Source organism: Guillardia theta (assembly GCF_000315625.1).
Source record: "Guillardia theta CCMP2712 unplaced genomic scaffold GUITHscaffold_169, whole genome shotgun sequence".
Classification (NCBI taxonomy): domain Eukaryota; class Cryptophyceae; order Pyrenomonadales; family Geminigeraceae; genus Guillardia; species Guillardia theta.
In genome coordinates this window covers 57,182-69,515 of record NW_005434507.1, presented here as the reverse complement: position 1 = coordinate 69,515, position 12,334 = coordinate 57,182, and the positions used below count along the sequence as shown (strand labels likewise).

The 12,334-nt window shown below is 54.1% G+C and overlaps 2 protein-coding genes across 2 annotated transcripts; both read right to left on the bottom strand.

The window, feature by feature from the left end:
- Positions 1-31: 31 nt before the first annotated feature.
- GUITHDRAFT_120071 (hypothetical protein) lies at positions 32-539 on the bottom strand (the record flags this gene model as incomplete). The annotated part of the gene is made up of 2 exons (XM_005820664.1): positions 32-61; positions 108-539. 2 exons carry the CDS (start codon positions 537-539, stop codon positions 32-34), a joined length of 462 nt encoding a protein of 153 aa, XP_005820721.1.
- A 6,825-nt stretch (positions 540-7,364) lies between these two features.
- Positions 7,365-8,051, bottom strand: GUITHDRAFT_120070 (hypothetical protein; the record flags this gene model as incomplete). Its single annotated transcript, XM_005820663.1, has 1 exon — positions 7,365-8,051. The coding sequence occupies one exon, from the start codon at positions 8,049-8,051 to the stop codon at positions 7,365-7,367; it is 687 nt and encodes a 228-aa protein (XP_005820720.1).
- Positions 8,052-12,334: the final 4,283 nt, after the last annotated feature.

The following is a 12,334-nucleotide window of genomic DNA, read 5'->3' as shown; positions in this document are numbered from 1 at the left end:
AGCAGCCTCCCCCGCTCCTCTCGCGATGCTCTCAGCACCATCGCCGCTGCTCGCTTGAGCCCTTGACCCGCCGTCATGACCCCCCTCGCGTACTCCGGCCTCAGCACCTTGCTGATCGCCGCACGGCTCTTGCCGTACCTTCGCGATAAGTCCTGCTGCTGCATAGACCGTTTCCCCGTTGGAGACACTGGCGCCGAGTAGTAGAGGCAGACGATGTCGAGCTTCTCCTGCGCGGTCAGCCGGCTCCTGCCCCTGCACGCCGAGCTGTGCTTGCTCCGCGCCGCCGCGTCCCAGCGGCTGGTCTCCAGGCCCCGGCATGCGTGTCCGGGGGCAGTGTCGTCGGGGAGAGGCGGGATGACGTCGAGGGAGGGGTCGTCGGGGCTTGAAAGAGTGATGGAGGGAAGGAGGGCGTCAGGGCTAGCGGAGCCTGAGGGGTCGTCGTGGATGTCGACGGGGTCGATGGGGAGGAGGAGGAAGGGGTTGAGGGAGGCGTCGTCAAGCAGAATAGAAGGGGGGATATCACACAGAGGAGGATACATCGCTGAGGGGACGGATGGGAGGTGCTGGGCTACACGAGGATCGGAAGAGGAGGAATGCTGGTGACTGAGGCGCGCGGAGATGGGATGTTTCCGGGGAGGAGGGGTCCTTCAAGAAGCCCCCCACCCCTCCATCGCCGGCAAGATTCCATCACCGGTCCTCTTGTATTGAGACGCCAACATTGTCCTTCTTGGCTTTACTAGGACCCAAGACCTCTTGTTCCCCGATCCGCGTGACCCCCACCCTCTCCTTGGAATGGGAATCAGACCCCTCCTTGCCCCAAAGAAAACGGGTCATTCGAAGTTCCAAAGTACCATTGGAAGGGCAAGGAAGGCTTTATTCTTGTGGCCGTTGAGTGTCGAGTGCTGTCATCTTTGTGGAGGACTAACTTATAAGTCATAACTAGGAAGCCTGGGTCGTGACCCCTGCTATGAGTATCTCCGAACTAGTCGCTCAGTCCGTTGACCTGTCAGGGTCTCCAGGTTGGACGTTACCTCGGCCCGTTACAGTGCGGGCTCATCGCCTGGACACGGCATGTACTACTCAGTGGTCTCAAAGGAGATCGGATGTGCTTGTACGCCAGGCAGGAGATTGGTCGCAACTCCAGTACTCTGTCTACCAGAGAGATGAGATCTATCTCCAACTCCATAAAAGGGAGGCCAGATCCATTCTCTCCAATTCATGGCGGAGTACGGACAACGGAAAGCAGCGTCTGTACTGTCTCCTTGACTAGTGGCGTAAAGGAATCTGGCTGAAAGCTTGCACCCTCCACCAAAGCGCATCTTCTCTACTTGGTTAGATTACTTCCCCCATCACAAACATCTCCCAATCCTCATCAAGCGGATAATCGTAAATCCTCTCAATCATCTTGCTGGTAGTATCTCCTCCCTATCATCTTGCTTGTCGTCTTGCTAGTAGCCACTCCGCCCGATCCTTCTAGTAGCCACGCCTCCCTATCATCTTGCTACCTGCAACGACTCCCAATCATCTTGCAAGTCGTATCTTTTCCCAAACATCTAACTACTAGTCAAGACTCCCAATTATCTTGCTAGTGGCCAAGCCTCCCTATCATCTTGCTAGTTGTATCATCTTGCCAGTCATATCTGTCTGGTCGTATCTCAATTACCTTCAAGCAGACAATCGTCACTGTTCCCTATCATCCTGCAAGAAGTCACTCCTACCAATAACCTTACAACAAGTAACGCCTCCCTATCATCTTGCTAGTAGTAACCCCTCCCTATCATCTTGCTAGTAGTAACACCTCCCTATCATCTTCCTAGTAGTAACACCTCCCTATCATCTTCCTAGTAGTAACACCTCCCTATCATCTTGCTAGTAGTAACACCTCCCTATCATCCTGCTAGGTGTCACGCCTCCCTATCATCTTGCTAGTAGTAACCCCTCCCTATCATCTTCCTAGTAGTAACACCTCCCTATCATCCTGCTAGGTGTCACGCCTCCCTATCATCTTGCTAGTAGTAACACCTCCCTATCATCTTGCTAGTAGTAACACCTCCCTATCATCTTGCTAGTAGTAACACCTCCCTATCATCTTGCTAGTAGTAACACCTCCCTTTCATCTTGAAGCATTTTTTCGTATCTCCATCAAATCATCGTGCTAGTCGAATCTCCTCCAAATCCGTTTGCTTGTGGCTAAGCCTTCCTATCATCCTGCTAGGTGTCACGCCTCCCAATCATCTCGCTAGTCGTTCCTTCTTCCCTTCATCTTGCTAGCAGTGACCATATCACACTTTTACGGGTTGCTGACGTCTACAGGGAATGCGCAAGGCACCTTCGCAGGACGACACAGACACGGGTGTAGTGCAGTGACGTCGAGTTTACAAGGGGTAGTGCTGCTTGCTGCTCGAGCAGCTTCTTCTCCTCTTCTTACCAGGAGTGAGGAAACCACCCGTACTCAGAGGCTTTCTCGGCCTTCTGAGGTGAGCTGATAAATCAAACCTGAAGAGAATCAAGATACGATGCTGGAAAAACTGAGGAATCAGAAAGGACTTGTTCAATTCTGAACATGTGCCCGGCGCTGCGAAATACGAAATGTTTACCAGATTCCACCGTGTTGGATTTCCTTGCCGCTGATACCAAAGCAATGCTGTATTCGGGAATGTATCATCATAGCATTATAGACTGCAATGATCACACGTTCGAAAGGTGAGGGAGGACATTGTTGGATGGATTAGAAAAACTTGCTCGTGAGTCTGCACTGATGAAATGTGTGAGTTGAGAAAGAATGTTGAACTCGAGAAATAAGAATCCTCTGACAAGATTTCAATTCTCTTCTGAGCACCTGTAATTTGATGCTGAATTCCATTAAATATTTGGAGTTACAACCCATCGTGATGAAGCGGCTATCCCCCTTTCTATCGGGAGCATCGAAGGGTAGAGACCTGGCTGCTGTAACGACCGTCGGACGACTGCACGCTGATCAACAATCCTGGAGGAGGACCCACTCGACGACTGATATCAGCAGCAGAGCTGTTCATCACTTAGATCAAGTTAGGTCATTTCTATAAATCATGCAAACTTACTCAACAGAGCTCTTTTCATGATTGCTTCTTCCAAGGTGGAGCTTGCTCAACCGCCGGACAGCCGACTGGGTGAGCCTCGCAACCTTGAGAGCGAGCCTCGGAGACATTCCGTGGGGACAAGCCACGAAGGTATTTCCGATTCTTCACTTTATTGACTGAAAAAGAAGGATTCAATCGAGTATCGGTGATCCCAACCATCAGTGCCACCGCCTTACGGGCCCCTGGGCACGGGCACGCAGCCAGCCTGAGGCCCGGCGATGCCGGGTGGCCCGAGCCTCGAACTTGGCCCTGGCTCCCGGGACTGAGTCATGCGACCCGGCCGGGACCCGAGCCTCGGAGTCATGAGTCACTCCCGGAGTCCAGGCGGCCGCCGGACCGGGGCCCGCGGCCCGCGGCTAACGAGTCTCCCCCGGGGCGGCCGCGGGGCCCCGGCCGGGCCCGGGTCCGGGCCCGGCCGCCTGGCCCTCAGTGATTCATGAATCCGGGGCTCGGGCCGGGGGCCGCAGGGCCGTTCGGGAGTTCCGCACGTCAGCAGTCTTAGTGACTAACTGGCTTACACTAATCCGGGCAGGAGTCATGGTTACAGGAGGCTGCTGACCGAGCGACTCTCCGGACCGCCGGTGCCACGCCCCGGCCGGGTCTATTTCCGGTGTCTTAAAACCTTCTTGAGTACCCCACAAGGCCCATATAAAGGACCCCACCTTATAGCCCTTTCCAAGCCTTCAAGTTTGGCGGATCCGAGGCTGGCCCCTCCGAGCCCGGCCAGTGCCATTTAAATAAGTTTCAGGTCCGACTCAGACTTTCAGTACCCCTCCCACTCCCCGTCGACAGTCTGCCCCTCCACCCCCCACCTCTCTTTTTTTCGCTTCCGTAAAACTATTTGTATGCAAACTATAATTGTTTTATGTGCGTTTGCCGAGTGTAACGTGACTGCTCTGGTTCAACCAGTACCCCCATGAATGAGGGGGATGGGGGGTGGGGTTGAACAGTCAAAAACTGGGGAGGTCACCCGGTGTTTTTTTATTGGGCAAATAAAGTTGCGATGTTGGAACTTGAGACCAAAAGTGGGGACAGGGGGCTTCGGAAATGGGGTCCACAGAGGGGAAAGTAGGGGTACACTGTGGTAAAATTCAGGTTATTTTATTCCTCCTCCCTTGTACTCCCCTCGTTCGCAGCCTCCCATGCACGCCCCCTCCTCTACCTCCGACCTACTTTCCCCCTTGATCCGCTCCTCCTCTACCTCTCTTGCTGCTGAAGACTCCATGCTTGCTACCGCCCCCAAGTCCAACCTCTCCACCTCCTCTCTCGACGAAGCCATCTCTCATATCGTCGTTCGGCCTGACGACCTCGCCTCATTCATAGACTTCACAGACCTGGAACCAAGCAGCAACCACGATCCTGTTGAATGCGAGGGCACGTCTCAAGCTTCTTCTAAGTTTGAAGAGGAGGAAGGAACAGCAGCAGCTTTGCCGCTCCTCGTCGCTGCAACTATCAATCCCGCTATTACTTGGATACAAGGGTGCAGGTCTGTAAGGAACAACACACATACCAAGCAAGCGTGCGTGTCATGCAGACAGAAGAAGCAGAAGTGCGAAGAAGGTAGGCCGTGTCATCGCTGCATCAATGCGCACAGGAAGTGCATTGACGAAGACATGGCGAGCGTGAAGAGGAGAAGAATTGCCCTCCCTCACTAGCTGGAGAAGATGTCGTCGTGCAAGATAGGAATGATCGTGGTCACTGGACCATTGCACCCGAGAAAGTGATCCAAGACGGACATGAAAGTGACATTCAATTCAAGAATAGCTTTAAATATCTACGACTGCTCAGTTGCATGATAAATCAGCAGCAACAGGGGATACAATTCACAAGTCACAGTCAAAGATTACTGCTAGATTCCATTAAAAGTCCAGGTCTGTGGCTACAATTCATAGAGCGTGGGCTGTAATAGGAAATGTCTGGTAAATGACCTAGGAGTAACTGAAGCAATCAACTTTGATACATGTATGCCAGCCTGAAGCTAGTTTCCTTTATCTACAGCAGACAATACAGACACGGATTGCTATGCGTACTCCAGGAATAGGAGAGAGAGTTTGAGGCCTCCCTTTTATAGAAGTACACAAGTACTTTGAGACCAGTAGTACGTGCCATGTCCTGGGCGATAAGTAAAGTCTTACACGTACTGATTGAACGGGTGGATTGATCTCCCACATCCTCGCTTCACAAGCTTCGTACTGCACCATAGTCTTTTTAACTGCCAGACTTGCGTGCTGTTGCGATATTGCCATGTCAGTTGCTGCTGCATCTGTGTCATGTCGGTGCAACCTCAATATCAAAGCTCAAATTCAAAGATTTCATCTACATCAAGCACATATATCTAGATCGCATCGACGTCGTGAGCATAAACTCAAATGTATGGTAGAACTCTCAACGGGCAGCACGTGACACAGAAATGGTCAAGGAATCTGAAATGGCCAACAAGAAATCTACTGAAGAGATATGATGATTGATGAGAGGTGTAGTGGAGTGACATGATGGCTGCGTCCTCTAGCAAGTGCGGCACTCACGGCTACCGTTGAACTATGGACGATAACCCCTTGTGGGCGACAATTTCTATGAAGTACGGTAGTCTCTCCTCTGCTGTTAGCACTGGCAGAGAACCAAGAGGAAGGAAGCTCAGGCATATCAGGCAAGCTTTCCCGTGCCCCTACCCTTGGTGGTCACTCATAAGATTTGCGATCCCTTGGAGTAGTCTTCCCCCTCGTCACTGTTTCCTTGTCCACGAGCAAAAAATCTTAATTTCTCTCCGATACACCTCGCTATATTGATTCCAGTGGGAATTTTTGGGCCCCCGAAAGAAGCGATTACTGACATGTAGGCGATGGTCGCTGCTGACAATCGTCTCTAGCTCACTGAGCTCACAGGTTTCTAAGAGAGAGTTTTTTGTCAAAGGTGTTAGAGGAACATGACATGGCTGAATCAAACATGACCGCACGTCGGCAACCTTGTATTGAGCTGACGATGAACAGGTCTCGAGTTGAGGTCGTATACATGGAGCGTGGATAATACACGCCTATCTCCTTGCCTTATCCGCCTCAACGCAAACTAACAAAGCTGAAGGATAAGGACCAACTCCTCACTCGCAGGTGCACGATCAAGACAATGCTCGCCTCTATGTTCACTCGGTCTCATCCAACCCAGCCCCCACTTCCTTCCATGCCCATCCAGTACCTTCTCCCGCCTCTCAGCCAGTCGCTCTGCCTGGCCCTCGCTCCTCCTAAAGGGGATACGATAGTCTGTTGCCCGTCGCTAGCAACGGTGTATGATTACCACCCCTCCAAAACCAATTTATTATACCAGAAAGGAAGGGTAGGGGTGGGGAATGAGAAGTCACATAAGAGTCAGGACCGGTGGCGCGCCGGGTTGTGCGAGGCCGCTGCCACGTTTAGTCATCATAATGACTAAACTAATTTTGGTAGACCAACAATCAACGGTGTAAAAGGGCCCGCGGAGGCTGCCTCGGATTACGGGGCGGCCGGCCGCCCCCCCGCCGCCCGGCCAGACTCTGACCAGCTTCACGCCGTATGGCCTGTGCGACTTGCGACAGTGCCACGGTCAGGGTCAAGCCCGGCCTCCTCTACTCTCCTGATCAACAATTGTCCTCGTACTGATTTTTAAGTAGGCTCAGTAACCGTTTGAGTAAAGCTCATGCCACCGTTCACCTTGCCAATTGAAGTTGGCAACTTCAAGTTTAGTAAAGTAGCCTGTCAGGCTGTACTACTGGCACACGGGCGGAGTACGCCCGTGTGCCGCCTCGCACCGTCGCCGGGGCCCGGGGCCCGGCGGCGCTGAGCCGCAGTGATCATCAGACTCCGAGTCGGCCAGAGTCACCGTGACGGCCCGGCCCACGGTGCGACTCTCAGGGTGCCGCACCTGCATCTACTGTACCAGGACATCTAGCGACTGCCAAGACCGGCCCCACGTTCAAGCCTGTATACCACGAGAACCGCAAAGAAGGTGTCCTCAAGAATCGGAACATCGCGGAGGAGTAGCGGTTTCAAGGACAAGCCCTCGCCTACTGGCTGAGACTGAGGTGCAAGGAGGTACTGACAGTGTGATGGTTATCACTCGCACGTGTCAGCATCAAGACAAGGCTCGCTTCTATGTTTACTCGGACTGTACTCACCACTACTCCCTTCCAGGCCCATCTGACACGTTTCCAGGCGGAGTGTCCAGTATCCCCTGCACTATCCAACACGCCCAATTCTGGCGAGTAGCATCCAAGTATCAGCCAGTCGCTCTGCCTGGCCCTCGGCGCATGACCTTGAGTGTTGTGATGGTCTGTGCGAGCTCACCCTTGAGACGCTCCTCTTCCGCAATGTTGTGGAGGACCTCGTTGCGGTTCTTGACCATGAGCCCTCGAGCCGTCGCCATGACCCCCCTCGCGTACTCCGGCCTCAGCACCTTGCTGATTGCTGGGCGGCTCTTGCCGTACATCCTCGACAGGTCCCGCTGCCGGATTGTCCGTCGGTGCTTGGTCGTGGCCGGCGCGGAGTAGTAGAGGCAGACGATGTCGAGCTTCTCCTGCGCGGTCAGCCGGCTCCTGCCCCTGCACGCCGAGCTGTGCTTGCTCCGCGCCGCCGCGTCCCAGCGGCTGGCCTCCGGGCCCCAGCTGCCGGGAGGTCCGGGATCCGGCAGGACGTCGAGGGAGGGGTCGTCGGGCCAGGAGAGGTCGAGGGCAGCGACGACGGGGCAGGGAGGGTCAGGGAGAAGGAGGGGGAGGGGCAGCACACGGCAAGGCGACAGGCAGCGGTCATCACAGGTAGTAGCGGAGGGGTCTGGGATGTCGACGGGGTCGATGGGGAGGAGGAAGGAGGGGTGGAAGGAGAAGTCGACGTGGAGGTGGAAGGATGGGTGGAAGGAGGGGTCGTCAGGGACGAAGGGAGGGAGGAGGAGGGGCAGAGACGGGGACATGGCAGGAGCTGCGGAGGGAGGGAGAGGAGGAGGGGCTCAGCGGGTGAGGGAGGGAGCAGGGGCTGGCAGCTTGTAAGCTAAGGACAGGAGGTAGCGACATTCCCCCACCTGGTCTTTTGACCGGTGGGCTGCCTGCGGTCATAGCATTTGAGGACAGGAGGGGTGGGGGACGGTAGTAAACTTATGTTTTTTCTTACCCGGCATTGTTCCCCGGTCCGCGGGCCCCCCACCCCCTGAGAGGCCGTCCAGAAGGACCGGTGAGTACTTCGGCCTGCGCCTTGGGTTCCGAAAAAAAAGGTCATCTGAAGCTACGTATACATGTATGTTGGGAACCCATGCCAAAGAAGGGGGTACGGGACGTTTGTACAGCTCTTTCTGCAACGGTTCTATAGTTTTCGGAGAGTACGGCCACGGTCACGGGCTTGACGCACCGGGCGAAAGTTGCTTTCCGCGACACCCCACCCCACTGACAAGACCCCTTACTGACGGGTTCAGAGCTCGGGCCGCTAATTCAGGCTTTCGTCACAATGAGTTCACTTGGCTCGGCGAAGTTACGCTAAACAACTTCTAACAAGAACCAGGACAATCAGGAGAGACGTGTAGGAGATGGATCGTCGGATCCTGATACTGTCGCAAAAGCCAAACGGCAATAAGAGAAAGCAGCCATTGTTGTGGTTACTTGGATCAGACTGCCGAGAGTATATCTCAACCCAGGCACTGGCATGGTTGCACGAGGCCCGATGACCAGCAACGCTGACGCTGGTAGGGGGGAGCAGGAGGAGGAGGCAGGATTAGGAAGAATGGAGGAGACTGGAACAGGATCAGGAGGAGGAGGCGGGAAGGGAGACAGGAAGCGGGAGGAGGAGGAGGAGGAGACGGTGGTTCAGGTTTGCTCCGCCCCCACCTTCTTGTCATGTCAACGCACATTCGAGCTTGCCTGCACTACTACCACAAACTGGCAGGGCTGCCTCCTTCCTCCGACACATCCAAAAGACCGTAGTACGTATCCCCCGTGCACTTTACTCAAGCAAGGCTGATCAAAGGCAATCCAAACAATGCACTCGTCTCTATGATTACTCCAATTTATTCCACTCCCACTCCATCCAACTCATATGCCCATCTCACACGTTTTCAGTGCTTGGTCGTGGCTGGGGCGGAGTAGTAGAGGTAGATGATGTCGAGCTTCTCCTGCGCGGTCAGCCGGCTCCTGCCCCTGCACGCCGAGCTGTGCTTGCTCCGCGCCGCCGCGTCCCAGCGGCTGGGCAGGGCGTCGAGGGAGGGGTCGTCGGACGAGGAGAGGTCAAGGGCAGAGGCGACGGGGCAGGGAGGGTCAGGGAGAAGAAGGGGGAGGGGCAGCACACTGCACGGCGACAGGCAGCGGTCATCACAGGTTGTGGGGACGGAGTCGATGGGGAGGAGGAAGGAGGGGTGGAAGGAGGGGTCGTCAGGGAGGAAGGGAGGGAGGAGGAGGGGTAGAGACGGGGACATAGCAGGAGCTGCGGAGGGAGGGAGAGGAGGAGGGGCTCAGCGGGTGAGGGAGGGAGCAGGGGCTGGCAGCTTGTAAGCTGTAGCGACATTCCCCCACGTCGGCATATCGGACCCGACCGGTGGTGGCACTACAATGGAGAGTAGTAGGGGTGGGGGACGGTAGTAAACTTCTTTCATGTTTTCCCACCCCGGAAAGTCGACCCCCACCCCCCCTGAGACGCCGTCCAGAAGGACCGGTGAGTACTTCGGCATGCGCCTTGGATTCCTCAAGTCCGAATCGACGTTCCAGTACCCCCTACCCCTTCCCCCCTTGGTGCTCGCCCATATAAAGGGGGGTGCGGGCCGGTGGCTCATTTGTACCGCTTGCTTCGGTGGTTTCCGAGTGCTCCGATGCAAGTTGAACCCCCGAGTGGCAAGTCCGCGACCCCCCCACCCTCTTAATGCCCTGCCTCTCACTTGCCAGGACCGGTGGTTGCTTGGCTCGTGGTTATGACTTTTTTTTTTAATCAAAGTTGAGTTAAAAATCAGAACGAGGACATCAGTCATCGGGAGTCACGGTGGCTACTCCGGGCCCCGAGTCCGGGCCCGGGCTCCGGCGGTTCACTGTCAATACAAATACTATTATAGTCACTATTTGACCATATCAATCGGGGAAGCCCTAGCTCAGTTACCACTCCGAGGCTCAGTTAGTAAGTGACTCAGTGAGGAAAGGCTGCCAGTCTTGAGCCGTGCAAGGCTGATAACGAGCACTTGTAGGTCTCCAAGTATTCTCGCTCCCTCCACACTGTCAGGGCCCCTGTTTATCGCTGCAGGCGCATCTGACTGCGAAGGCTACTGCGGCTCTTGTCCTTCGCCTTCAAGTCAGGATCATGTGTGATTGTTTTACTTATTGCCACATGCTTGAAAAATGGATTGTTCTAACAGATCGAGCTGTTTTGAGAAGCAAGTTGTTGTGTTGTAGAAATCAGCCACCATGTGGATTTGAGAGACTAGGTCCGATTTCAAATCCTTTCCATACTGATGACATGATAGAAAGGCTGAATCCTGTCTTCGAGGTCAAGCATCAACCATCTAGTTTCGTATGCAGGATTGCGGTTGGAGCAGAAAATCTCAGACTTTAGGGTATCAACGTTGTTGATTGTAGAGTCTCTAAGATAAGATAAATATGGTGAAGTCGTTCAGCTTTCAATGAGTGGTGTGAGTATGTCAGTATGCTACTCGAACTCTTTCTCTACTTCCCTTCTTGTGAGTCGAGAGATCAGACAGCAATAGCAGATTCATATCCTATCATTGGTAGCCTAAGGTTGGTTGTGTTGGAACTCAACACACGAAGAGACACACGATGAGTAGAATCCTGGACTTGACACCTAGGACAACAACCAGGCGCCGCTTGAAGCACGGGTGGGACGCCCGGTCGCCTTTCCCACACGAGGGATGCTTTTGAGAGATCGTTGATATCGAGGTTGAGTGTCGTAAGCAATGCGATCACGATGAGGAAGAAGAAAGAGCATCCGGCATCTTTGGACAGAGCTCGTTCTGCGACAGCAGACGAGTTCGGGGGAAGGGGCGATTGGAAGGAGTCGAGACGTCGATTCCGTTCCAAGGCCGACACATGATCCTCAGGATCCAGAGATCAGCAAGGAAGCAACGAGCTCCATATCGGCTGACGACCTTGTTCAACAGCTTCAGAACGACCTCCCTGAAAGTCAGGCTATGATCGCACAGCTGCAGGAGATGGAGGCTGCTTTGAGGGGTCAGCGCTAGATACCAAGAAGGGAAGGACAGGAGAATCGTCATCCCTTCCCGGCGGGACGTGCGGATCCGAAGGAAGTCAAGATGGTCATTGTTGTTGACGACGTTGGAGTTGCAGCCTTTGTCTGATGCGATTCCACAGGAGCAGTTGGTCAACTCTGTCAAAGGCCTCATGGGTGAGAATGTGACTGACTGGATTACCTTCTGCTTGAACGCGAACATGAATAGACAGGACAAGATGAAGTGGGAGGCACTGAATACAAGACGGATGTCATGGGATAACCTTTCCTAACTCATGAAGAAGAGGTGGCTGTCTCCAGATTTTCCGATTCAGCTGATGACTCTCTTACGGGGTATGAGGTAGAGCCCGAAAGGGTCAATCTAATTGTTTGTTGGAGGATGTAATGACGCCTCGGTCGCATTGAAATCAAGCTCATTCGATGTGGATCGTGTTACTTATTTTGTCACACGACCTGAGCTTAAGCATCGTCATAAGTAAACAAGTTTTGACACTTTGCTGGAGTGGGTCAAGACCAGTCCTGATGACGTAGACATGCAAACTGTACTCGTGAAAGAAAAGCTCAACCTGCACAAGGTAGATCTGATGGAAACGAGTGCAGCTGCTATGTTGCTGGACATGTTCCTTGGCACATACATGCCTGAAGGCTCTCGTTAACACGCAAGCAGACAAGTCAGGGTGGCACATTTGCGGCAGGTTCTGTACCCACAGACCGTCCTCGTCTTAGAAGGCCTTTGATAGACGCGGGAAAAAAACTCTCCACCTTGAGAGTTTGAATGCTCTTACAACGACAACAGCACACTGGTCATAAATGCTTCGTAGCAAAGGAGTGGTCTTCAGGGAGGAAGGGAGGGAGGAGAAAGCGTAGAGACTGCGGTGGGAGAGAGGAAGAGGGGCTCAGCGGGTGCCTCGGCGCATGACCTTGAGTGTTGTGATGGTCTGCTGGGTCTCCTCCTTGAGACGCTCCTCCGCGATGTTGTGAAGGATCTCGTTGCGGTTCTTGACCATGAGCCCTCGAGCCGTC